General features: G+C 40.0%; 1 protein-coding gene across 2 annotated transcripts in view; it reads right to left on the reverse strand.

Moving 5' to 3' along the window:
- Positions 1-5,334: 5,334 nt before the first annotated feature.
- The window catches only part of nckap5l (NCK-associated protein 5-like), a 48,846-nt gene continuing 26,666 nt past the window's right edge, over positions 5,335-27,514 (reverse strand). For both annotated transcript variants that reach the window (XM_063015200.1, XM_063015199.1), the window contains exons 2-12: positions 21,157-21,288; positions 18,605-18,673; positions 18,329-18,367; positions 15,528-15,647; positions 14,861-14,947; positions 11,229-14,335; positions 10,928-11,063; positions 10,775-10,853; positions 8,933-9,226; positions 6,920-7,065; positions 5,335-5,976 (exon numbers count right to left, since the gene is read on the reverse strand). In XM_063015200.1, coding sequence (XP_062871270.1) covers positions 5,725-5,976; positions 6,920-7,065; positions 8,933-9,226; positions 10,775-10,853; positions 10,928-11,063; positions 11,229-14,335; positions 14,861-14,947; positions 15,528-15,647; positions 18,329-18,367; positions 18,605-18,673; positions 21,157-21,282 — 4,455 coding nt within the window. In that variant the 5' untranslated portion in view covers positions 21,283-21,288 and the 3' untranslated portion in view covers positions 5,335-5,724. The remainder of the gene's footprint in view (positions 5,977-6,919; positions 7,066-8,932; positions 9,227-10,774; positions 10,854-10,927; positions 11,064-11,228; positions 14,336-14,860; positions 14,948-15,527; positions 15,648-18,328; positions 18,368-18,604; positions 18,674-21,156; positions 21,289-27,514) is intronic.

Raw genomic sequence — 27,514 nt, forward strand, 5'->3', positions numbered from 1 at the left:
TATTTATGTCAATCAACTTGTCAGTGCCATCAGAATGTCTAGTCTGTGTGTCATTGCCTATGAACAAGGCAGTAAAAATACTTAGTCATGTTGTCAGTGCAACAGTGTACACTGTAAGTATATTTTGATGGAAACTAGCTAAGCTTTTGATTACAAGAACGCTGCACATTCTGTGGCATATCAATTGAAATGGTACGTGTTACACACAAAATACAAACTTACACAGAACACAAAGTTACACATGACTGTATGTGGGAGACTGACAGCAAGAAATTGGACTGGAATCAAATTTATACAGTAATATTCTTTTACTGTATTGTTCGCACTGCAATTTGTTGACAAAAAAATCAGATAGAAATTCAGGAAAGACAGACAACTGTTTGGCAGCACTCTATAACACAGAGGAAAAACTACAAAATTAGAAACTTACTCTAAACATTCAAAACAACCTGAGACAACAACTTAAGGAATTATAGTGCTTTCTTTTCTATACATCCTGACGCTCCTCTCTGTTGGGCCACATGTTTTCATCCACGTCACACTGGATATCTTCCCTTGCAATGCAGTGTGGAAAGAATCTCCTGGAGTGCCTAATCCAGCCTCTGCAGGCATCTGCTGTGATATCCTCACAAGCTGCATCCATGGCAGTCAGCAGGTTCATCTGGGTGTGCGGCTGGTGATCGTACACCTTCCATCTCCAGGCTGAGAAGAACTCCTCAATTGGGTTCAGGAATGGGGAGTAGGGTGGGAGGAATTCCATCAGCATTCTATAATGAATGGCAAACCATTGCCTGATGGTGTTAGAGTGGCATGGACTCTCCTAGCTCTTCCTCTGTTTTGTCCCCTCAGCCTTCCACCACGCAGCCTTACCCCTCTTCTTGGCTGTTCACCCTGTACACAGCCTTGTCTTTCCATTGTGAGACTTTGTAACATTGCAATGTTTTGTGTCTATATGTTTGTCAATTGAAGGTTCATGAGATGTACCTCTGACCTATGGTTGAGAGCTGTTTGACCATTGGTTGATCTAAACCTTCACAGATTCCCCTTCTTAACTGAAAGCCAAGATTCACCTGAGAACAATTTAATCAATTTATGATAAATTACCAAAATTTACCAAAAAAGTTTCATAGAAATGTACAAATTATGCCTGAGAGATTATGACAACATGTTCAACACTTTTGCATGTAATGACCTAGGCAATGACCCAAAGCCTAAATGTTTTGGAGGGTAAGACAATTCAACAGACAATCAGTAGAACACATTTTGATAAACATGACATAAGCAATTGATAATGCAAAAAACAGCAGACAATTGTACATGACCATTTGCATGAATGTACAAAAGCATTTGCAAAATGTGAAACACAATGAGAAATGCTATTATGATCTGCACAAGTGACAAGGAGATGTGAAGATTGAATGAACAGTTTTGAGAATTTCAATTCTGATCTGAGAAATGAACCAAATCGACTGAGAAAAACTGTAAGTCATTATAAACATCAATCTTCCACTTCATATACCAAATTGATATTAAAGCAGATGCAGTAAATGTAAAGGCAGATGAAAATAAAATTGTAGAAATTGTACAAATGTTTATTATTTAATGTTTAATATTTCACTCACTGCTGCCTGTCCCATAGGAGAACATGACAGCGCCGGGTTTGTTTGGAACTATTGGAGGGTTACATGAACCACGTGACCGCGTGGCGGCGAGATCAAGGAGTGTCGCAACTCTCTCTATCTACGGCTCTGACCGTGACATTTGCCAATCTTACAAAATTCAGCCAATGAAGTTCTCTGAAGCAACAAGTGGCATTTCAGGGGCCAATCAGATTTCAGCTTGGGCCAATGTCCATGTGGCCCCGCCCACAAATCAGCAACTAATTGCTGCTCCTGAGATTTACAAAGCTGAATTAATGGCAGGCATGCCATTTGGAAACCTCCTGTATCAAAGGCTTAAGATACTTAAGTAACTTAATGTAAGGTTTATTGATTTATTTTATTTACTAGGATTTTAACGTCATGTTTTACACATTTTGGTTACATTCACGACAGAAACAGTAGTTACTCGTTACACAAAATTCATCAGTTCAATTCTTTAATGTCAAACACAGACCCGGGGAGAACATGCAAACTCCACACAGAAAGGACCCAGACCGCTTAACCTGGGGATCGAACCCAGGACCTTTTTGCTGTGAGGTGACTGCTACCCACTGAGCCTAAATAAACATATTCTGAAAAAATGACAACTGTTAGCAATTATGTCTGAAACACCTTAATAAAATTAGAAGTGGTGTCCTAATACTTTTGTTCATATAGTGTGTACTATGTAATGTATGAATGCCATGTAATATGAACATGTAATGTCACACCATTAAATGTCAATGTAAAACCTTATATAGATTTTTCAATAGTATTTTCATTGCCCAAAGGAAATAATCTAAATGGCGTAGAAGCTCTGTAAGGCGCTTGGGTGGTGCATTGGTCGATTACACTAGCCCATCGCCACTAAGATCCTTGTTCAAATCTCAGTGGTGCTGCCGGCCAGACGTCTACACAGACATGATTGGCTGAGAAAGAGGCCAAAGCCATTTGATGGATTGAAAACACCAGTATTCATTTAGCAATTGTGCTACTATTCCTGTCAGTGAGCTTCAATTTGCAACTACTGTTTCTTGTTACTAATGCTGTCCACTTATTTTAGCTTTTATATATTTGAAAGGAAAAAAACCTCGACTTTGACTTTTAATTTCATTTAAGCTGGTGATATTGAAGATTTTTAATAGATGCCTAAAGCCCTGCAATGGATAGGCGCCTTGTCCAGCGGTTCACGGTGGAACCGGACCAGTCCGTGACCCTGACCAGGATAAACCTTTTGTTAAAAATGAAATGAACTCTTTATTTGTGCAGAAATGGCATCCACCAAATACAGATTCATCCATTAGACTACCATAGTTTAAAGCTTTTTCATTACCACAGAGTATGCACTACCACTTGGTAGTGAATGATAAAAGTGCCACATTGATTTGTTCATTATCAAACATTCTACTGCCAATGTGTGTCTACAGCGATTAGATGGGTGAGTGTTTTATACAGCTGTGTGCAATTAGTGTAGCAAATTTTCTTTTTGCAATTTACTGTTTTATGATCTTGACAATAACGTGGCAAAAAGACTAAGAAAAAAAGCTAAACTTCATAAAAACATTTTATTTGCATGAGTGATGGCATTTGCTTAGAAAGATGATTATGCTAAACAAGTTTATGGCTTCTGTAGAGATGAGTGGAAACAAAAACATCCAACAGCACCGTAATATTAAAAAAGTTTACAGATATATTAACAGATTCATCATAGATTCTTTTGTAAACAGAGCAAACTAACAGAAAATATTCTTAACAATTACAACAAAATAAAATGGAATAATAAATGCAATAACCTCTACAGGCCATTTGGAAATCTAATACACAAAAACACAGTGACAAGTGAACGGTTGTGATTCATAAAGAAAACATCTGGTGCCATATGAACTGTTAATGACTTTTCATTTTCCAAAAAAAAAAAAACATTTTATTGACCTTGTAAAAAAAAAGAACCTGAATATTTTGCATGAATTGTACAATTTACATTTAGATTTAAGAAAACTGTGCAGTTTTTCTAATTAAAATCAGTGTCAAAAGTGACAAAAGTGAAGACATTTTATGGAGACATTAAAACACTTGTTAGGAATGTGCTTATTGGGTGTTTCGGATTTGTATCATGTCCAAACAGAAGACATACAAGCCACGTATGTGTGTAATTGTACTGAGAAAACAACACAGAGGGAGGTCATGATTCCAAGAACACTGAAGCCCTGAATTACTAAAGGTTTTCAAGATGCACAACATTAATAAGCATATGCTGGCTGATTTGTTAACAGGAACTACATCGGGAACAAAATAAGCAGAAGAATTTATTTTTTATACACTTGCCCTAATTAATATGTAATCGCTTAGCACTAGTAGTGAGGTCAATGCTGCGTTCAAGTGACGCTGGTAACTGAGTACTTCAACTTCTAACCAGGACAAAACTGAGAACTTAAATTTCCTTCACTTGGATTTTTACCTAGCAAAGTGGAAACAATGTCTTCAACAAGATAAGTCACAGATAAGATGTTGTATCAGCACACTTTATTACACCATCAACCATGTAGTTGATTGAGTCTGTAACTACATGTTTTGAGAATCTGGAACTTTATTATTATATTTATAATATATTTGAATGAAGTCTGAGTTGTTCATGTTATCCTTACTTTGAAGCTCAAACACGATAAATCTGAAAATTCTATTGTTCCAAATTTCCACTTGAGTTAAGTGTAACAGCACAATGTATAGCAAAAAAGTTACTGTGAGAATTTGGATTGTTTGTGTAAATTATTATAGCAGAAACACAAACTTAGGGCTTAAGTGTATGAAAACATGTATTTCTGTTCCACTAGAATTGTGTGGCTATTTATAAATCCAGATTTTAATGTTAGCTGCTTATTTTTTATTTTATTTGCTTAATTTTCCCCTTTTTCTCATAATCTAGTCAATTCGAATTCCCTGATTGTTTGTTCCTCCACTGCTGCAGACCCCTGCCCTGACCAAGGAAAGCCGCAGATTATTACAAACCCATAAAATACTCTGACACTTCACAGTAGCCGCTGCTTAGTTTCACAACAAGCTGTATTACATACAGAGAGTAAAGCACCACTGACTGTCAATCAGCTCTCTTGTGCAAACGCCTGCACCGGCCAGCAGAGGCCGCGCCTGCAGCAGCAGTGAGGAACCCCATTGACCTACCACCTTTCAGCACTCCATCAAGATTTCTGTTAGCTGAATAATGAGACAGAGGCCAGGGTATTTCAATTAGAAAGACCTGTTAAAAATGGCCTGAATGGGTTAACTGCTTTGTGAATGAATGAATGAATCAGAATAGTGATAAACACACAGAGAAAATTAAACAGGCACAGAAACAATTTTACAAGGAACAAAAAGTAACCAGCAAAAAGTAACCAGCTAATTATGGTCTTGTCTTACCACAATAATAAAAACAAAATAAATAAATATCCGTAAAGTAACATTTATGGTAAAACACTGTAGCGCTATCACACAAGGATAGAACTTTTCATTATTGCTACAAGTTTTCCACACCTAACATGTAATGGATTCAATAGAAATGAATTAAAATTGTACACAAATGAATGTTTTTCTTTCTTTTTACTTTTCAAAACTTTTTACATAAAATATGCATATTAAATTATGAATGGAAATCACATACATATACACTTTTCACTTTGAATTACTTTACACACTGTGAACAAAACATGTGCACTTATGTTGAGATATGAAAACATTCAGAGAGATCAGGAAGACTTGTCATGGTGTTGAATGTCGAACACAAGTAAGGACAAAATGTAATGATATCTATTTTTCTACCACGTGAAAGAGAACAAAATGTGGTTTAATGAGGCTTTTAAATGACAACAAGAGGACAGAAATTCACTCAGACCCACTACACACCCACTTGCTGGTTTTGTCTGTTACAAAATCTTGGCTAGAAAGGTGAATCTTGCAGAAACAGTAAACACTGGGGGATCTTCTGCTGACAAACGGTTGGTGTATTGCGAGTGAATGTTGACCTATGAAAAAAATCCCAGTCCCACAGCATCAGGGTGTAGAAGAGTTACCAGTGTTCCCAGTGTTCCTCTCAGCCCTGGCTACCACAAGAAGACAGGCTGTCATAGAGAGAGTCACTAAGGGACTCAGGGGTCTCTAGGACCTGGGGTTGACCAGGTGAAAGAGCATCATCGGGCTTGTCTCTGACTAGTTCCAGCCCCGGATCCCTGACCACATCTGGATTGAGAGGAGGACGAGTTTTGCTTCGACGCAGCTGAGACGGCTGTGGGAGGCTTCTGGGGTCACCGTCAAGGTTCATCACTGCATCGCTAGTCTTGGTGCGCTGCACACAAATGTTACAGTTACATATTGATATCAGCATTAACACTTTATATAACTAAGAATTAATAATGAACAGAGGAACATAAATATGTAGTTGATATTAAAGGAAACAGCAGGATTTTAAATGTCAATTTCTGGTTTAGTAGATTTGTACAAATATTTAGTTTTTCATAATTGTTTTTATTTTCAGTGGGTGGTAGTGCACTTTATTTTATCTTAATGACAGGTTTGAGTAGATGATTTTATTCAAAGCAACTTGTATTTGTGACCAAATACTAACAAGCAACTGAAGGTCATGGACCTTCCTCAACAGCACAATAGTATCAGCTTGGTAGAGGTAAGGCTTGAACCAGCGACCATCTTCTACTGCCTATTTTATTAATATCATTCAAAAAAGGCTTAAATAGTGGAAGTTAATAAGTACATATTCTAAGCTTTAAATTAAACCATCTGTGGCCCTGTGTCTGTTTTTCTCACTTTGCTTTTATATACAAAATAATTAAAATTGGTTCCTGCCAAACAATGGAATTTGATAACAGGAATGTAACAAGAATTTGTGAAATTTATAGTCATGATTAAGAGTTATCAAAGTGTATTAAGGAGCTGCCTGATATATTTATCTGATAGCCTGAAACATGGTTTATCAGAAAAGCAGAGTTTTTCATAGCTATCCAATAAACAATGAGATAAGTGAAGATAAAGCAGTAATAGGAGAAGGTTTGTGTTTTGTAGTAGGCAAATACTGCATATACCAAATGCTAGCACACCATGAAAGAGACATGGATGTTGCAGCACTGGTCAAATACTTTGAAGAGTAAATCCATCCATTTACATTTACATATCCAAAGGGACTTACAATACTGTGACAGTATACAGTCGAAGAAATTGAGGGTTAAAACCAGACTTTTAGAAGTGATGTGAGATGTGTGAGAAAAGAGACTCACCCTCCTAAATGAGCTCTTCTGGGCTACTTGTTCTAAACTCTCTCCCACTCCAATATAAACATCAGATGATTCGGTGGATCCTTTAAGGTTGGGAAACGTCCAGTTTTTTGTGGGACCAGATCTTATGGGTGCACCACACACAGCTTCTGAAAGAACAAAATATCACAGTTAAAAACAAACAGGTGAAAAGCATAAGCTTTTACACAATGCAGTAATTATTTAATATAATTATAACTGTTTTTTCCAGGACTGATAACAACTAGCTGTTCTTGGAAGATCAACAGTAACTGAAACATAATAGCATATTGTTTACATTCCTTTGGGCATAACAGGATTTTTTTGACTGAATTGTTATCTACAAATTTGTAGGCAAGGTCCTTTTCTGGAATGTTTTAGGAAGATGACTTGTTTACTTGGCCTGGTATGCAGAGTTTTATTTTAGTACCTCTCTCCACATCTGTTAAAATCCATCTAGCACTAATGTCCCATAAGACCTGCATTCGGGAGAAGCTGATGAACCTAGTGAACATAATGCCAAGTTCACACTACACGACTTTCCAAGTCGTCAGGTCGCTGTACGGTTCACACTACACAACTGGATCTCTTGTAATCGGGAGTCAAGTCGGTGTGGCTTTCACACTACACGACTGATCGGCGATAGGGGGTTTCACACTACATGATCTACCACCAACTGGAATCGCAGGCGAGCTTCTCCGGTCTCCCAAACTACGTTTTGTCACAAAAACAAACGCAAGTGTGTGACAAGGGGTTTAACTATAATATGTCCAAAAATGCATGTCAACAATAAGCGAGATCAAAGTGGTTTGTCCCACTGTCCTCCCCTGCCAGTCGCCCGACTGATATCCAGATATTTAGCGTGCTAGATATCTCTCTTCAGTCAGCGAGTGCTCGGCAGGCCACTCGGATCGAGTAGTTGAGTAGTTCACACATAGCGATCGAGAGCAGAGCTTCGATCGCAGAGTGAACGCCGAGTTGCTCCCGAGCCGGCAAATCTAGCAGTGACCAGTTGGCGAGCGAAAATCAGGACAAAAATCGTGTAGTGTGAACTAGTCATTACATGATTTGTAGCCCATGAGTACTTGCAAGCCTAACAATTAAAAGCATCCAAATTAGAGAGTAAAAAACATGAACTTAAAAGAAAATGAAAGTATGTGAAGCCCATAACAGAGTGCATGTCATTCTCCAGCATGAAACATTTACTGCAGCAAGCTGCACACACAGCAGAGATTTAAAACTGTATACACAATCTTGTCCGCCCTTTTTCTCCCAATCTACTCATATCCATTTTTTTTTATCTGTGCAAGGCGTGTTCCATTTTTAGACCATAATTTTCAAGCAGGACCAAATGGGGAAAAATGAAGAAAATATTTATTTTGTTCAAAAAAAGTGTTGTTTTCCTTTTGGCCTAGACAAAACAATCCTTCAGAAAATTCCTATCACACAGCCGGCCAATCTACTTTTTGACCACTAGGGGCACTGTGGACAACCATATGACAAAGCAGTCCTTACATACTGTGTGTTACCACGGTTTAATAAAACATATTATATACAAAATATTCATTGTGGGTCACATGATTGCATTGTTGTAAATGTATCTGGACACAGATCCAGTTCAAATACACAACAGTAACATATTTTTATACATTTAGAAATTCCAACATTTAGTTTTCCAAAGAAGTCAAAGTCTTAAAATTTTTGTAATTGACGATAGTTCTAGGATGGGTCCAAAAGGCCGGGACTTTCAATCAGTGGAGCAGAGACCTCTTTTCAGGCCTTCTTTTTACATTGCTGAATTAGAAAGCTTTGTGTCAATCACTGACAGTGGGTGGGCTTAAAAATGTTAGTCAGTGATACACAAACCCTCAAATTTGGAAGTATATAGTGGATTTTATACAGCTATTAGCAAACTGATTTAATCAAATTAACTTAATACACCTAAACTCATAATTAGTTTAGGTGTCCAGATTAAAACACAAATATTTGAAGCAGTACCTCCATGACCTATGTCAGCAATATGGCTGGGTTCCATCTCGCCTTCCAATACGGTCCCATGCATTTCCTGACCCATGATGTAGTCTTCCTCCAACGATGACAGCTCTCTCTCCAGAGTCCAGGTCTTGTGGGGAATTTTCATACCTGAGCCATGTCTTCCCTGAGGAAAGGAGGGATCGTTGTCTGCCTGGGCCTTCCCTTTGGGGATGCTTTTACAACCTGTATTTGCACTGTAGTCGGGAAGTGGGAACGTGCCAATACCGCTGTCCAGAGTGTGTGTGGAGATTCCAGAGCCTGGAAGAAGCAGGTTGAAGTTGAGCCAAGTTGAATAAATATGAAACACATGAGATGTGGGATGATACAGACTGATCTGGCAGGTGATTTACTTTAACCTTTCTAATAAATCAACTGTTAATAAAAATACTTATGAGATCACAGATCTGAAATAAAACAGTTCTCTAGATCTGACATTTTTGAAACAACAATAAAAGAGGTTAAAATAGATATCCTAAAATGGTCATGTAAAATAATAAATATAAAAAAACATACAATATATACACCGATCAGCCATAACATTAAAACCACCTGCTCATTTCTACACACACTGCTCATTTTATTAGCTCCACTTACCATATAGGAGCACTTTGTAGTTCTACAATTACTGACTGTAGTCCATCTGTTTCTCTGCATGCTTTGTTAGCCTCCTTTCACCCTGTTCTTCAATGGTCAGGACCCCCACAGGACCACCACAGAGTAGGTATTATTTGGGTGGTGGATCATTCTCAGCACTGCAGTGACACTGACATGGTGGTGGTGGTGGTGGTGTGTTAGTGTGTGTTGTGCTGGTATGAGTGGATCAGACACAGCAGCGCTGATGGAGTTTTTAAACACCTCACAGTCACTGCTGGACTGAGAATAGTCCACCAACCAAAAATATCCAGCCAACAGCGCCCCATGGGCAGCGTCCTGTGACCACTGATGGAGGTCTCGAATATGACCAACTCAAACAGCAGCAATAGATGAGCGATCGTCTCTGACTTCACATCTACAAAGTGAACCAAAGTGCTTCTATATGGTAAGTGGAGCTGATAAAATGGACAGTGAGTGTAGAAACAAGGAGGTGGTTTTAATGTTTTGGCTGATCGGTGTAAATACTAATATATAAATAATAACCTTTAAACTGAATAAATTTGTGATTGGTTTCCTGCACAAATGTATCTCCATATAATAATAATAATAATAATAATAATAATAAGAATAAGAATAAGAATTAATTAATTACTGGCAGCTCTGTGGCACAGTAGGTAGTGTAGTTCACACGATCTGGATACTGTCTACAATCTTGATATAGATTATAAATTATAATCTATTTATAATATAATCTATAATCTATAATCGTGATCTGGATACTGTCTATAGAAAATTTGGCATGTGCTTCCCAAATAAAAATAGATGATATTTCTTACTTTATTAATACTTTATGCTAACCACTTTATTCTGTTCAGGTTTGTGATGAGTCTATGTAATGAGTCAAGCACTTCCTGAAAACCCTGAGTGCCAAACAATGTGTACTATCTGAAAAATCTGAAGATTAAACGTCATAACACAGGAAATTCATGGGGTGTGAAATCACCGCTCTGAGGGTGTCACTTCTTGCGAAAATCATAGGAAGAACAAAGCAACAAAACTTGTTTGCACATATATAACTCATAATCATCAAAGACTGGACAATCAGGTCCAGGCCTGCTTGTAAGGTCTTGTGCTAACCCATTCACCACATCAGTCATCTTGGTGTGGTGCAGAACTGTGGCGCAGAACTGTGGCATCGGTCAACATGCCCACCTGCAAAGTGCTCATGATGAATCAGGTCAGCCAGGTTCTCGTCCGATACTCCGTCCATTTTACTTATTATTGAAGCAGCCTGAAACAAATTAGGATGGTTAGAATGAAAAACTCAGCTGTTTGGTAGTGGATAAGAAACAGAAAGAACTCTACCTTCTCCATGTCCTCGCTACTTCTGGTCTGGCTGACAGCACTAGCGCTATGATGGCTGAAGACAGGTCTGGTATTACAGTCAAACGACAGACGTCGATGGGTAACACCAATCCCGCCACCATCTTTTCCATCCACCCTTTAATAAACCAAAACATCAGATTTCACAATCTAAAACATATTATTAAGTACTCACACCTTGTGGGTGTGAATGCTGGAATGTATGAGTAAGTGAGAAAACTGTATGCAAAAGGTAATGCGTGTTTAAATAGGTATGTGCATAAATTTGCCATGACATGCTCACCGATTAAGCAGCTGCTGCATGAAGTTATCTGATGGCACTCCCCTGTACATGACAGACAGCTGTCCTTGAGCCTGGTCCATCACCACCTCACAGGAATGTCCCTTTCCTTGCCGATCCAAAGCAACACCATTTACATACGCCCGTTCTTCTTCCAGAGCTTTGTGCAGTCCTTCTGCTTTTTCCATCAGCATGGATATGTTTAAGCTCTCACTCTCTGGCTTTTTAGTAGGCACTTTCGAGTCCTTGCCCATCGAGGATATATTCAGTTTCCATTCCTTCTTATCCTCTTTACTTTTTGATGCCTCGGGTTTCCGATTAAGAGCTGGCAACTTACTTTTCCTTAAGCCGAACCAGTTGGCAATTCCACTGGAAGCCTTCTGTTTAACCTCAGGTACTTGACTCTTGTCCTGTTCTTGAAGCTTTAGCATGTTTTCCGCGATACCTTTCATGACCTTTTGCTCAATGGCAGACTGAGGGCTAGGTATAGAGTGCCTCTTTTCTTCGACTGACTCACTGGGCTTTGGCGGTGGTGGAGGAAGGCTATCCGCAACTGAGGTTTTTTTCGTACTGGTCCGAGCTTGGTTTCTGTCCTCAGATTTGGACAAGTACCTCGGTATCTCCTGACTAGGTTTCCCATCTCGGTTCAAAGACGGCGGTACAGTTTTTGTTGGCGATTTCAAGGGTATCTTGTTAGGGCTACTACTGTGGGGACTGGGTATGTTTTTTCCACCATATGAAAAACTATGTGATGTACTTTTAGCATAGCTTCGCAAAGCTTGTGCAGCTTCTAAATTTGTAGACGGTGGTGCCATTTTGGACTTTGGACTTTCTGGTTTCGCAGGGGACATTCGCAGGGGAGATGACTCATTTTCCAGTTTAGAAATTGCAGGTAGAGATTTGACTCCTTGGTCAGCAAGCGGTAACTGATTATTTTTGGAGACGGCACTATCCGCGTATCCTAAAACAAATGACTTCTCTTCAACTATATCTGTACTCTTTGACAGTCTATGTTCTTCAGTTTTACAGTCAGAGCTCCTGTTGTTAGTTTTGCTCTTGTCACTGGTTCGTAGAGGCACTTCTTTTGTCTCAGCTTGCTGGGAACATGCTGTTGGTTTATCTGGGTTCCTTAACTTGCCAAGTGCAGCCAACCTCTCTTTAAAGGAATGACTGGATTCACCCGAGTGTCTACCCATGCCCGTTTTTTTGGGAATAGGTGGTGGGTCAATCCTTTTAAGGGGTGATCCTGCATTTTGTGTTTGGTCTTTCGTTAACTCATTTTTCTCTTGGCTTCTAGACCGTATACCACTCAGCTGTGACTTCTGTGAGGACGGCTGACTAGGCAAACTACGATGATTGGCCTGCTTGTGCCAGACAGGGCTGTCTGGGCTCTCCTCTTGGTCTGAGAAGTCAGAACCTAGTGAACTGTCCTTTTGAGATTTGAGACTTGTAGGCCTCTCTAGACCAAAGTTTCCTTGCTTTCCTTTGACTCTTTCTGTGTTAGAACTGGCATAACGTAGAGCAGAGCTTACCTCTCCAAGAACCTGGGATATATCTGGGCTACTGCACATGGAGGGATCTGTAATATTTTCGTAGTGTGGTATTTTCTTGGGAGTTTTTTGTGGGGGAGCAATTTGTGAAGGTTTGCTTAGTCGACTGCTTTTAGGAATGCCACAGCTTATTTCCTTCGGAACGACTGGAGGGGGGTCATCAGACTGGGGTGAAGAGGTTGGTGCAGAATGTGTAGAGGGGTAAGACTCAGATTTAGGGGCAGGTAGCTGTTTTTGTCTATCTGCTGTGGTGGCTTTGCGGGGGGCAACTGGTGATTGATGCAATTCATAGTTATTGCTACGACAAGGGATCTTTGAGCTACGGGTTAGCTGAGGGCTGAGACGGGAAGGATTGACTGCTGGGACACGCTCCACAATGGTGGGAATCTTGAGAAACTTGAGCAGTTTGGAGGGGGAGGCCTTGACTTCTCTCAGGCATACTTGGTTTGGATTAACAACCTTGGATTCATCAGCCTGAAAGTCTTCTATTGTGGTTTCTTTCACAGGGACACATATTTCATCCAGAACTTTTGAGACAGTATGGTTCTCATTGGGAGAAAACAACAGCCCTTTATGGACTGATTTGCTGCTTTCGATTTCTGGATATGGATCCTGTAAGCTGTCCTTCAGACCAAGAGTAGGCAGCTTGGAGGTGTTGGAGGGGATATCAGGGTCATCATCTTGCAAAATCTCCTCACAACCTTTGATTTTGTCAAGGTGCTGCGATGGTGCAGTTTTTAAGTGCTTAAAGTCTTTCTGAAGACTTGAATCATTTGTACTTCCGTGACTAATAAGTTCATCAGAGATGCTTCCACTTGACCTGTCTGATATTTGGTCCATCAGTCCATCCGAAATTCTATTTTTATCTTTCGTCTCTCTTTCTGTTAGTGCAAGGGAATTGGCTGGTTTATTATCAGGCCCTCTGTCATGGTCTCTCTCAGCCACAGACAGGTTAGGATCTGGCACTTCTGTTGCTTGTGCAAGCTCATTAGACAGTTCAAGATCTTGCTCCACTGCAGGAACAGACAAATCAGCTGACCTTCTGACAACTTTAAGTTCGCTAGTACCTGTGATTGGCTTCGTTTGGCTCTGAGACTCTTTCTTCTTATTAAAGTCAGGCGGCGCCAAATTGAGGTTGTCAAGAGTGATAGCATTTGAAGGACAGCAACTGTGGCTGCTGTTAGCTAGACTAATCGAGTCCTTATTGGATAAAATCAGACACGTGTTACAGCTTCCACACTTTACGGTATTGTGCTCTCCGGTGTTGATGCAGATGCAAACCTCTGCACATGAATGGGGACAGTGAGTTTTAGCTGCATTACACCTAGGTACGTTGTCTCTGCAGGCCAATACAGCATCTTTGGACACAAGAGCTTGGCTATATTCACAAAGGGAAGAGATGCCAGGGGAACGATGGTAGCGTAGAGGGTCCGTCTCCTCTAGCTTGCGCAACACCTCCAAAATGTGTGCTTTCTTTTTGAGGAAAGGAGATAAGACGTCCATGGAGGTGGTGGTGCTTTGGGTTTCGGGAAAGCTATTTTGTGCACAATCCCCATTGCCCTGTAGAGCAAAACATGCATATTAATAAAATTATATTTATTTTGTACATCTGATATACACTATATGGCATATATTTGTAAATACACATTGTAATTATTGGGAATGGCCCTTTCTTGCTCCAGCATGCCTGTGTCACTGTACTGTGTGCAAAACAAGAATGCAATGGCTTGCACAGAGCCCTGACCTTAACCTTATAACACTTTTGGGATGAAATGGACACCAGTAATAAGCCAGGTGTTCGTCCAGCAGTGTCTGACTTCAGAAAGGCATTTCTCTTCCAAAGTAGTCATATGCAATTACCTGACCCCCAATCCCCCCCCCCCCCCCCCCCCAACCCCCATCCATTGTATGCCACATTGTGAGTCCTGGTCTTTTGTGTGTCTCATGTAAAGTCTGTACAAGTTAAAGATACAAAACTGGTATTAAGCCAGGCCGAGTATAAAATTGAACCAAGTGTCCAGTATGTTTTCTGATATGTTTATATTTAAAATGTTGGGGACGTTATGTGGTGGTGCAGTGTTTTACCTTGGCTTGTGCATTTCTTTGAGTCTCAAACAGTTTGTTTGCATCAGTGTGCTGTAGCTCAGAAATGTGTTCCAAGCAGGACCCAGTCTGTAAAAAAACAAGTCTTAATTCTGCACTGAATCATGAACTCATGCTAATTAAATGACATTTAGCGTTTGTTAGTAACTGGAATGTACATATCTGATTCACATATCACTGCTGTAAAAAAACCTTAGAGCTCAAGTAAACAGGAAAGTGCACATTTTACTCAATTGCCGTGCAAAATAAACAAGCCGAAAGCATGACACACAGATTTGAACACAGATTTTGGGTGATGTAGATCCGGGTTTTTTAAAACTTTATTTAAGTGACCCACATTTTGTCCATGACTTTTACCCAGACCCAGGCAACACAAACAATTCAAAACAAAATAAACGTAATAAAAATAATGGCAATCTGGTCCCATTGTGGTTTACAAGATGTAACGCAAAGCCTCTACAGGGGGTGTTTGGTACAAGTTCATTCTGTGTTTATGTGTCTGTTAAAATTCGTTTATTTAATTATTATTATTTTTCTTTGCAACTCATTTTTAGGCTCAGCAGTAGGTCGTGACCCAGAATTTAATAAACCTGATCTAGAAAGACCCGACATGTGCAGACAGACTGTGTAACATATTATTACACTTCACCTGCTGATGAACACATGACTGATTGTGCATTTTCTCTTGAAGAAGTTCACACAGTGTTCTGTTCTGCCTCTCCAAATCAAACACTCGCATTTTCAGCTTGATGCATTCCTCCCGAAGATCCTGCAACAGGTTTATAAATAAATTCACTTTGATATCACTGAAACTGAGCAATGCCAGACAAAATAAACTAGTACACACAGGGCCCCAGACATAATAATGAAACAGGAATACACATTTGGAGACAGTCTATTCAAAAGTTGGTAATGAATGACAGAGAAAGTAAAGACAGGCTATGATTACAGGCTTCTTCATCAAGAATTTGCCCTGAAGTCTGTGTACTTTTACCATCCTGAGGAATAGAACTCTTTGAGAAAAACAGTCCCAATAAAAATATTTCTGCAACCAACTATCCACCCACTAAATAAATGTAAGGTAAAAAAATGACAAGCACCATAATACAGTGTATCACAAAAGTGAGTACACCCCTCACATTTCTGCAGATATTTAAGTATATCTTTTCATGGGACAACACTGACAAAATGATACTTTGACACAATGAAAAGTAGTCTGTGTGCAGCTTATATAACAGTGTAAATTTATTCTTCCCTCAAAATAACTCGATATACAGCCATTAATGTCTAAACCACCGGCAACAAAAGTGAGTACACCCCTTAGTAAAAGTTCCTGAAGTGTCAATATTTTGTGTGGCCACCATTATTTCCCAGAACTGCCTTAACTCTCCTGGGCATGGAGTTTACCAGAGCTTCACAGGTTGCCACTGGAATGCTTTTCCACTCCTCCATGACGACATCACGGAGCTGGCGGATATTCGAGACTTTGCGCTCCTCCACCTTCCGCTTGAGGATGCCCCAAAGATGTTCTATTGGGTTTAGGTCTGGAGACATGCTTGGCCAGTCCATCACCTTTACCCTCAGCCTCTTCAATAAAGCAGTGGTCGTCTTAGAGGTGTGTTTGGGGTCATTATCATGCTGGAACACTGCCCTGCGACCCAGTTTCCGGAGGGAGGGGATCATGCTCTGCTTCAGTATTTCACAGTACATATTGGAGTTCATGTGTCCCTCAATGAAATGTAACTCCCCAACACCTGCTGCACCCATGCAGCCCCAGACCATGGCATTCCCACCACCATGCTTGACTGTAGGCATGACACACTTATCTTTGTACTCCTCACCTGATTGCCGCCACACATGCTTGAGACCATCTGAACCAAACAAATTAATCTTGGTCTCATCAGACCATAGGACATGGTTCCAGTAATCCATGTCCTTTGTTGACATGTCTTCAGCAAACTGTTTGCGGGCTTTCTTGTGTAGAGACTTCAGAAGAGGCTTCCTTCTGGGGTGACAGCCATGCAGACCAATTTGATGTAGTGTGCGGCGTATGGTCTGAGCACTGACAGGCTGACCCCCCACCTTTTCAATCTCTGCAGCAATGCTGACAGCACTCCTGCGCCTATCTTTTAAAGACAGCAGTTGGATGTGACGCTGAGCACGTGCACTCAGCTTCTTTGGACGACCAACGCGAGGTCTGTTCTAAGTGGACCCTGCTCTTTTAAAACGCTGGATGATCTTGGCCACTGTGCTGCAGCTCAGTTTCAGGGTGTTGGCAATCTTCTTGTAGCCTTGGCCATCTTCATGTAGCGCAACAATTCGTCTTTTAAGATCCTCAGAGAGTTCTTTGCCATGAGGTGCCATGTTGGAACTTTCAGTGACCAGTATGAGAGAGTGTGAGAGCTGTACTACTAAATTGAACACACCTGCTCCCTATGCACACCTGAGACCTAGTAACACTAACAAATCACATGACATTTTGGAGGGAAAATGACAAGCAGTGCTCAATTTGGACATTTAGGGGTGTAGTCTCTTAGGGGTGTACTCACTTTTGTTGCCGGTGGTTTAGACATTAATGGCTGTATATTGAGTTATTTTGAGGGAAGAATAAATTTACACTGTTATATAAGCTGCACACAGACTACTTTTCATTGTGTCAAAGTGTCATTTTGTCAGTGTTGTCCCATGAAAAGATATACTTAAATATCTGCAGAAATGTGAGGGGTGTACTCACTTTTGTGATACACTGTATATGACTGATTACATTTCCCAAACTCCATTGTGCTGCTTTGTTTATACCTCACAAGATGCCGCTGCTCATGGATGCTACACATTTAGTTTTTTTCTTAACAGATCAGAAACAAATTTCATCCTTGATGGTTTTAGATTTTAAATTGGATAAAAAAATTGAATTACATTATAAATTTAAAACTTGATGTGGTCCCCCTCAATAATTATAGATTCCCCTCCACCTTTAAGCTAAGTTCTACAGGGAGATTCACTCGAAAGAGGCCCCGAATATTCTCTAATAACTATTGCTCGGACGAAGCAATCTGAACGAAACAACATGCAAAGTGCTTCTCAGTATATGGAGCTTCGAACAAGCCGGGATGCCCCTGTGTCGGAGCGATGAGGCCGGACAGCCATTGCGACGTTTAACCTTTGCTTGCAACCCCCGATATGCTTGTCGATACATTCAGAAACATGGATGGCCACATCGAAATGTGTCTGGCAGAAAACGAAGATCACTTCCAACATCTCATATAATGCAATCGATTACACGTACATCAAGGTATGTAGCCCATTTTTTTGGTTCAGATTGCTTCATCCTAACAGGAGTTACAACAGAATATTCAGGGCCTCTTTCAAGTGAATCTGCCTGTATATTATTTCTCTAGATTTAATCACATAACCCACAATTTTAAAACAAACAGTTTTTATGATTGTTACCTTCTGGTTGAGTAAAGCCTGGACGACATGGTTAGCCACCTATCAACATAAAAAACGGCATCACTGTTTGTTAAGCATTCAGACATTCTTTTATAAATGAAAACTAATAAATATTCTACAAAAGCATTTTCAATGTCAAAAGTTATGTTTCTGTTTTTTATCTGATTTATTGTGGTAATGGATCCGAGCCTGGGATAACAAGGTCCAGGAAACATTGTGATATGAAGGATATAAAACAATTTCTAATCTATCTTCAGTCAGGCTGTCAGAACTCACCTCATCCAGGCATCTTTCATAAGCTTCTCTCTGGCTCTCATTGGCCAGGGACAAAGCCGAGTTCTCCGCCTGATCCAAAACAGAGGATTGTCGTTATTCAACATACTGATCCGATATAAACGAGCGGTGGCAATATAGCAGAGATATTGTACTAAACAAATGTACAAGATAAAATATGTATTACAGTTTTGGGTTTTTGCAAGTTTTGCCTACAAAGCTCTAAAAATATGTAAAAGAATATTACAATTAAAAAAATATTTCATTTTAGTTTTTACTACAACAAATAACATATATGAAATATTTAGAGAACACAATAAAACACAATTGTTGAAAGTGTAGATTAAGAGTGTAATTAATGCCTCAAACTGTAGAGCAGATCCCTCTATAACACACTAAAGCACAATGTTGTAAACAAAAAACCTGATGCAAAGAATACACTTTTAAAAGCTTGCATTTCAAAGGTACAGAAGCCTACTCTCCACAAAGGTTGGACACCACACCCAGTTACACTGTCATTACTGTTGTAAACCGACAAGTTGTTTTGATCAATAAATCATTATTTTATCTGGGAAAACAAAGAGAAGCCCCAACCTTTGCAGTGGTGAGCTAGCATACTAGATCATTGTTCCACCTAAGTGCTTAATGATGTTAATACACTCCAAATACCTCTTATAATTTCAGCTATTTTAGCTACAAGTGTTTCTGACAGATACACAAAATGAAGCAAAAAGCAGTGTAGTCTCTACAGACAATGACAGTATATTGGATCACACTGGAAAGTTCAGCGACATTTAACATGGCACTGTTATAGCATCTCACCAATTAAAAATATTTTAGCATAGGCCGCACACACTAGCGCACCAGAGATGGGATTTCGAATACATCGTATCGAATCTCCAGCCACATGAATAATAATAATAATAATAATAAAAATAATAATAATAATAATAATAAGTTGGACTGTTGTTCATATAGGGGTGGGGTATTAAGCCAGATAGGGACTCCTCATAACTGATGCACTACGACCTTGCTGGCTGATTGATGGTGCCTGCACAGAGGCGGGGAAAGAGTGTTGATCAGGGTGTGTCTCTCCGTACACAAGGCTGATTTGCATATATGCACTCGCCTAGTGTGGGTGACAAAATGCATACGGCTGCTGCCCACGTGTTGGAGGGGGTGTGGGTTAGCTTTGTTCTCCTCAAATCAGAGCTGAGGTCAGCATTAGTGGAGATAAAACGTGACGCAATCGGGCAATTGGACACGCTACAGAGTCGGGAGAAAAAGGTGAGAGAATTTATAAACAATATATATATATAAAAAATTTATATATATATATATGTCCTCTCTAGAGCTAATTAGGTCAGTTGTAACTATAAAGTGAAAATACTAGGAGCAACAACAACTCAGCTGCAAAACTGTTGGCATAACTAGGTCACAAAAGTGTGAGTGTTATGGACGCAGCCATCAATATCGAGTTACATCGAGCAGGGTTTGTCAAGAAGGGTTTGTCAAGAGTTTTATAAATTGTGCCTTCAAGGATGAGCAGCCACATACAAGCCTAGGTTTACCAGGCAAATGCCAGGTGTCAGGTGATGTGGCATTCCAAGGTTTCAGACTTATTGACAGCCGGATCGGTGTGCTGAAAACAGGGAAGTGGGCACCGAGGACTAAGTGGAACATAACTAAAACACACAACCTTGAATAATAAAACAGGAATACACATTTACAGACAGTGTATTCAAGAACTGGTAATGAATGACAGAGAAAGTAAAGACAGGCTATGATTACAGGCTTTTTCATCAAGAATTTGCCCTGCAGTCTGTGTACTGTTACCATCCTGAGGAATAGAACTCTTTGAGAAGAACAGTCCCAATAAAACTATTTCTGCAACCAACTATCCACCCACTAAATAAATGCTTATACCTCACAAGATGCTGCTGCTCATAAACAAATGTAGTTTTTTTTTTTATTTATCGCTGGCTCAGGTGTGCTGACTACAGATAAAATAAAAACTGTGTAGTGAAGTGGGCACTGAGGACTAAATGACAGCTGTAGCCTATCGGTTAAGGTACTAAACTAGTAATCAGAAGATCGCAGGTTAAAGCCCCACCACTGCCAGGTTGCCATTGTTTGGCCCTTGAGCACGGCCCTTAAACCCAATTGCTTAGACTGTACACTTTAAGTCACTCTGGATAAAAGCGTCTGCTAAATTCTGAAAATGTTAAATGTGGTAGATCATGTTTGAAGCAAGAGAACTAGACTGGCCGGCACAGATTCCTGACCTCCAACACATCTAAAAGCTTTGTGGTCAATTAAATTGCAGACTGCAAGCCCAGCTTTTCTAATGCTGCTTGGATGATTGGAACCGAATCCCTTCAGGTCGGCTGTTATAGCAGCTTGAGGCGGTAATCAAACACATTTGGTTACTATGTTTTAGCTGTGTGATGTATATTGTAAAATCAATACCATCACATATCCCGGCTCTAATATGAACATAATGATTTTTACACACTCTGTGATGTGATGTAATGCGCTGGAGAAACATGACTCACTTGCAGTTCTCTGACACGTTCCAGGAGTTCACTGCTGCTTTCCTCCTCCAGAAACGACTCCAGATCTCCCTCCTCGGACTCCAGGTCCTCCTCGAGCGCTCTGTGCTGGGTCTCCTCAGACATCATCTTCACCTGCAATGAGAAATACAAATAGTAAAATACAGAAACGATGAAATGTTGATGATATTAAACAGGTGATGTTATTGTTCAGGGTGTATCAGAAGAATTAGCTGGAAAAACTTGGCAGGCTGGTTCGGGCGCTGAATCAAAGGAGTATGAATTCTTTTGTAAATGCATATGTGAGTGCAAAAACAATTAACGGCATACAGATGAACATAAAAAAAAGCCTTTCATGGTGTTCCAAGGATCTCATGGAATGCGATGGGGATAAAAACGAAAGGTCTTAATACTTATTACAGTATGAAAACGAGGTCTCTGGGACAGCTGGATTTTCAGTAGCAGGACAGGACTAATGACCTGGGTTTTAGTGAGAGCTCTATATTAATAAAGAAGATTAGACAGAGCTAAGCATTCTAACCACACCAGTAAATCGCAGCCATGTCACCACCCTGAGACTGGAGCTTAACCTGCATTAGCGACCATGGCACGAAAACCTGTTTCTCAAGGCCTACATACAGTCCCACAGCAATGACCTCACTTGAAAGCTGTATTTGTATCATTTTATGCCTCTTAATTCCTGGCACTGTAGAACGGGTCAGCGGCTCACGGAACCATTGTGCACAGCATTAGCGCCACAATCGAAAACTGTGACAAAGAATCGGATCCATTCAGACTGCAAGTGACCTTCTCATGGCATATATAAATGCCAGAGTCCACCCATTCCTGTTATTGCATTACCACAACCTTGACCTTCAATAATCATTAGGGATAATAACAGCACACAGGCTATCCTGTTGCAAAACCGAATCTAAAAATCGATCGGCACGTTCGTGGCACCCATTCATAATTGATGCTTTTAACACACTAACACGATGCCTGTCACACTGAGACTCACTAGAGCTGCCTGGCAGTGCTGGCAATGAATTGGTTTAAATGGATCCTGGATCCTCCCCTAACACAAACCAATAAATGCAAAGCCTATTGGGGTCACAGAGCTTTGACAGAGTGCAGCGGATCAGAGAACACTGGCACAATTTTACTGCAGAGTGGGTTTAACTGGTTTTGCCAGACAAGCTTTCAGTATTGAATAGAAAAGGGCTAATGCTGTATAATGCATAGAAGACATTTATTTATATAATCACATAATAGTCTGATTTTTGAATACAGTTTACACATACAGTTTAGCCATTGAAGCTAGTTATTCATCCACCTTATCTACCTTTTTAAAACGTCTTTGTTATTTTAAGTGTACGACATGCATCTTGACCATCTAATGTGTCCACAGCCCTTTCTCCATTACATTACATGGTTCCCTACTGTACAATGCTTTACGACTCTAAATCCAGAACTATTTGTACCAAACCTAATGAGCTACTTTCCGTTTCCACCGGCACATAGGTGCCCATGAACATTGGAAGACTTTGCTAAAGATGTGGCTGTATCTGATTTTCCACCAGACGCTAAGAGCAATTACACCAAATCGAACCTAAGACTTTACTCAGAGCTGAGAAAATCAAACTGAAGCACTGTTATTTTGGAATCACTGGATTACAATTATGCTTGGAGGAGTTGAAGGTAAAAGAGGAAGAGGATGACCAGTAACAAGATGGATGGATACAGTTAGAGGAGAAACAATATCCATCACTAGGAGTATAAAACAGCTGTAGCAACAACATGGATTGGATTGGTTTGCACTGCTGCAGTTGTTGTGGTGTTTAATTTTCTGTAGCCCTGTTTTAATTTTGTTATTTCTCACAACACTGCTTTAATAAAACCTATCACAGTTGGGTTTTGTCTCATTCCAGTTGTAATCAATGGTACTGTACTGTTTATCGCCCCACCCATACAGCCTGCTTCGGTACTCTTGGTCCCTGGTCAAGAAGGGTAACCCAAGTTAGCATGGGTACTTGGGTACAATACGGGTCATTTGGCAATGGAAACAAGCAATAAATGTGGGATCACATTTCTAAGTGTTCCGTACCATTGGGTACCACACAGTTGTACCATGCTAGTACTGCAACTAAAACAAGCCTAAAAAAAGAAATGCCTTTAATTATAGTATAGATTGAATTATTATTACTTGTACATGTTCATCTGTTCGCTTCTGTTTAATGTGTAGTTGATGACAAAGGCTGTAGATGATGCAGGATAAGAAATGGTATTAAACAACGTTTACTTTATCGTGGAGTGTCTATCATTAAGCCGCTCATAATAACCTTAAAGAACATCTTGGGATAAACTGAAATGTCAATGGCGAGCCAGACCTTCTACTCCAACATCAAGTGCCTATCCTGACAAATGACCTAACTGTTGTGGAGAGCCCTCCCAGAAGAGTACAGCCTGTCATAGTAATGCACATGGTATTGAAAGAGGATGCTCAGCAAGTGTACGGTCATTTGTTCATATTCATTTTGCCATATAGTGTATTAAAACTCAGTGGGTCAGAACTCTAGAGTAAAATATGATACAAATATGAAACAACATATCAGATAATGATGATGTGGACAAAGATTTCCAAGAAAGAATTTCTCATATCTTTTCCTCACAAAACAACTAGTGATAGATATGAATTTATCACAGCAGCTGGAACATCATGATGCACTTTTCAGTAGTCTCCATTTAAACAAGCTGGGCAAACATTACACAAGGCCAAGAACTATATATAGCATCAAGCTGAAAAAACAGTCGACCTGAGAGTGGGGAGGTTTTTTTTCTGTCCTGCCAGACGAAAACGTTGCGGCTGTTTAGTATCTGTTCTTGACAAAGAGCCAAAAATGCCTTTCCCACATAATATACCAGATAATATATCTGCAAAACTGGCTTACAGGGTATGAAACACTGAGGCCAGAGGCAAACAAAACCTAATCCTCTTCTTATAGATGGCATGCAAAGTTTATTTAACTGCCATTGTGTGCTGGATATTGTTGAAAGAAGTAACCCTTCCATTATTTTTTATAACCCCTTCATTATTACATGTCTGTAGAGGTGGTCGGTCATGCCCAGATCCTCCATCACGGTCTATATAACTGTGTATCATGGTTAAAGTAAAAAGTCATGGCAGTTTTAATGATTTCTACAATTGTTTTTTGTGGGGTTTATGCTGAGTCAAATATATACATACAGCACACCTTTTGCTTTTACTTTTTCTCCCAATAAAGTCATTTTTCACTTCTTCGACTATAACTCCTCCAACACACTGCCCTGACTGCTGTTTAAATCAGGTGCCACTGGCTTGGTTGGGCACTCTACAGACACAGTTGGTGGAAAGGTGGAAAAATACATGCATACATGTTTTGGCTCATTAGAAAAGTTAAAGAATAAACCAAAGAATAATCCACCGGTGCCCAGAATAAACAAGCAGCCTGAGTGTTTACCATGAGGGCAGTGTGCAAGCAGAAGAGACTGAAATAGATTTATCCTGTAATTGCGTGTAGATTAAATACTTTTCGCTGCCTCAGTGGATTTAACTGACTCATGTGTTAATTTATCATGCCTTGTCGGTTCTTCAGAACCGAAAATAAAAAGGATGAGCAAGCCATGGCAGCCTTGTGTGTGGTGTCTCAGATGAAGTCCTAAGGGTAGTTCCAACCTCCTGGAGTCTGAACCGAACAAGATCCACTGACTATGCAGATTAAACCCAGTACACATTGGCCTAATAAATCCTGCTGTTGGTAGCAGAACAATAGACATGGGGTTTATTTTTATCCCATAAGAGTCTGAGCATTAATGTGATACACATGGTTGCACTGAATGCATTCATTCTTTTTACCATAGTCAGAATCCATGATCGTGTATGACAGATGCGTCCCTGGTCAGGCTTTTATGTTCAGGCTTATTGGTGTCAGGAGGTTTGACTTCTGCTTCGGAAAAACCACCAGGGTTAAATATGTTCAACGTGCAGACAAAAGCTTCATACACTGTCTGAGCTGGTTATTTTAACTATCAAAATTAATTTTAGAGTAATAACTAGCAAGGTTTAAAATAGGGTAGTGGTGGCTCAGCGGTTAAAGTACAGGACTAGTAACTTGGAGGTCAGTTGTTCAAGCCCCACATCTGCCAGGTTGCCACCATTGGGCCCTTTAAACAAGGCCCTGAATCCTTAATTGCTTGCAATATATACAGTCTTACCAGAATTTATAAAATGCAAGAATGTGTAAAATGCAACCACTTTCCAGCTACTTTTTTCTTTGTTCATGTGATCAGCAACAAACTTCAGTTAAGCTTTAAGGTGACAGTTGTAGTACAGGGGTTCCTTCCTGGGCAGCAGCTTTATAGCTCATTGAGATATAAAGCTTGCTTGACTGTAAACAGTGCCACCCATGTTCCAGCAGCCTCCAAGTCATGACTAAAAATGTTTCTCATACCAAAAGGTTACAGACTGGGTGTTCTTTTGGAACTTTGGCACCATTTACATGTACAGTAAAACTAGCCCTATTTATGCTCTCAAAAAAGTCATCAGCTACAGACAGTCAGCCTCACCCACCCCTTTATTGTCATTACTGGGCAATCGTCATAAAAGTATGCAAAAGATTCAGACAATCCCGTTAACCATTTTCCACCCTCTTTAAAGTCTGATTGGAAGGAAGTAAAAACAAGCGTTACCAGTTTACACCTTAGGCAACGATGCGAGTTCCAGACAGGTCCTCATTACCCATTACATTATCAGAAACCAAGCCTTTTGATATGCGTTTAGGTATCTAACCACACCTGATTACATCATTGTGGTGGTAAATGTCTCGCTCTGACTAAGCCCTCGAGGAAACAGTGAACAATGGCACCATGTCTCAGACAACAGATGTTCTAATAGTGGGTGCTTCACCTACAATCACTTCAGGCACAGGTAAGTCTTTGGTCTCCTGCAGACAACAGGGCTAATCTTCAGTTGTCAGGATCTAATGAGATTAGCATCAGGTTGCTTTTGATTCTGAACTCCACCTTTGTGTTTTAAATACTAGATCTAAATTGAGTATTTAAAAATGAAGTAACAAGGACAAAAACAAAGTCTGGTCTGGGCAATAATTCCAGCGTCATGTAACCTGGTTTATGCTGCTGAACGAACAGGCTTGGAAGTGTCCGGACTGTCAGATTAGTGCTTCTGATAGACAGAAGCATCTCAATGAACTGGTTACAGAATGGATTAGTGGTTAGGGCTCTGGACGTCCAATCAGAAGGTTGCGTGTTGTAATCCTGTGGTCTGCATGCACCAAACAAGGTCTTAAATCTCCACTGTTCAGCTCAATTGAAAAACGCTTTCAATTACAACATACTGTAGTAGTATTTAATTAACATAAGATACACAATGTATACAAATCCAACACAGTGTGTATTTTTTGTCTAATAATTGAGGGCACAATTAAATCAAATCAAGAATTAAATCAAGGTTAGTGGCTCAGCTCTGATTAGACAATGACATATAATTAAATTTTACTTTAATTGTAGATTTTCTGTTGATATTTAAGGAAGACATGTCTGGCTGACATTACAATTATTATCATTAAAAACTGCCCCAAATCCACAAATATACCCCACTTACCCACATTCACTCAAATACACCAATTTTAGCACACTCAATTTTGTCTTCCGCTGCCGAGAGATACCAGATTGCATCCGAGGAGAGCACGCCGCTGTACACGCCTCTTCCGACACGTGTACAGACCTTCTCTTCTCGCCCCTGCTTTCTGCACAGGCGTCTCTTCCGCCAATCAGGGTCCTTACACAGCGTGTGAAGACCCACCCACCCACACATAATCCGGCCCCCACCCTGCAGATACGGTGGCCAATTAGTATCTGCTGAAGGCACTGCCAATTGTGCCGCCAGATGGTGCCCAGCCGACCGGTGGCAACACCGAGTTTTGAACTGAGGATTTTGAAATTACAATTTTAAAGTAACCCGAAAATCAAAGTCATAAACAATAAATTAGGAAAAGGCTAAAGTTCATAAACAATATAAAGAGCTGTTATAAAAATAACATGGCTCTGTGTTTCTTTATTAGATTTCTACAATCCAAATTCAATAATGATTATAATAATTAAGTTAGTGATGCTGTAATACACGGTTTATATAACTATTTTAATAAATTGAATCTTCCACATTAAATCCTTCACAGCGCTCGAGTGATGCAGTGGTCTAATATTCTAGTTTTTTTGGGGGTTTTTTTGCTTGTGGGCTTTGAAAAAAGGATAAACAGGAGCAAATCCCTGGTTTAGAGTGGTTTACCCCATCAAACAAAAAATGTTT

This window comes from Trichomycterus rosablanca, chromosome 19 (assembly GCF_030014385.1).
Source record: "Trichomycterus rosablanca isolate fTriRos1 chromosome 19, fTriRos1.hap1, whole genome shotgun sequence".
NCBI lineage: Eukaryota > Metazoa > Chordata > Actinopteri > Siluriformes > Trichomycteridae > Trichomycterus > Trichomycterus rosablanca.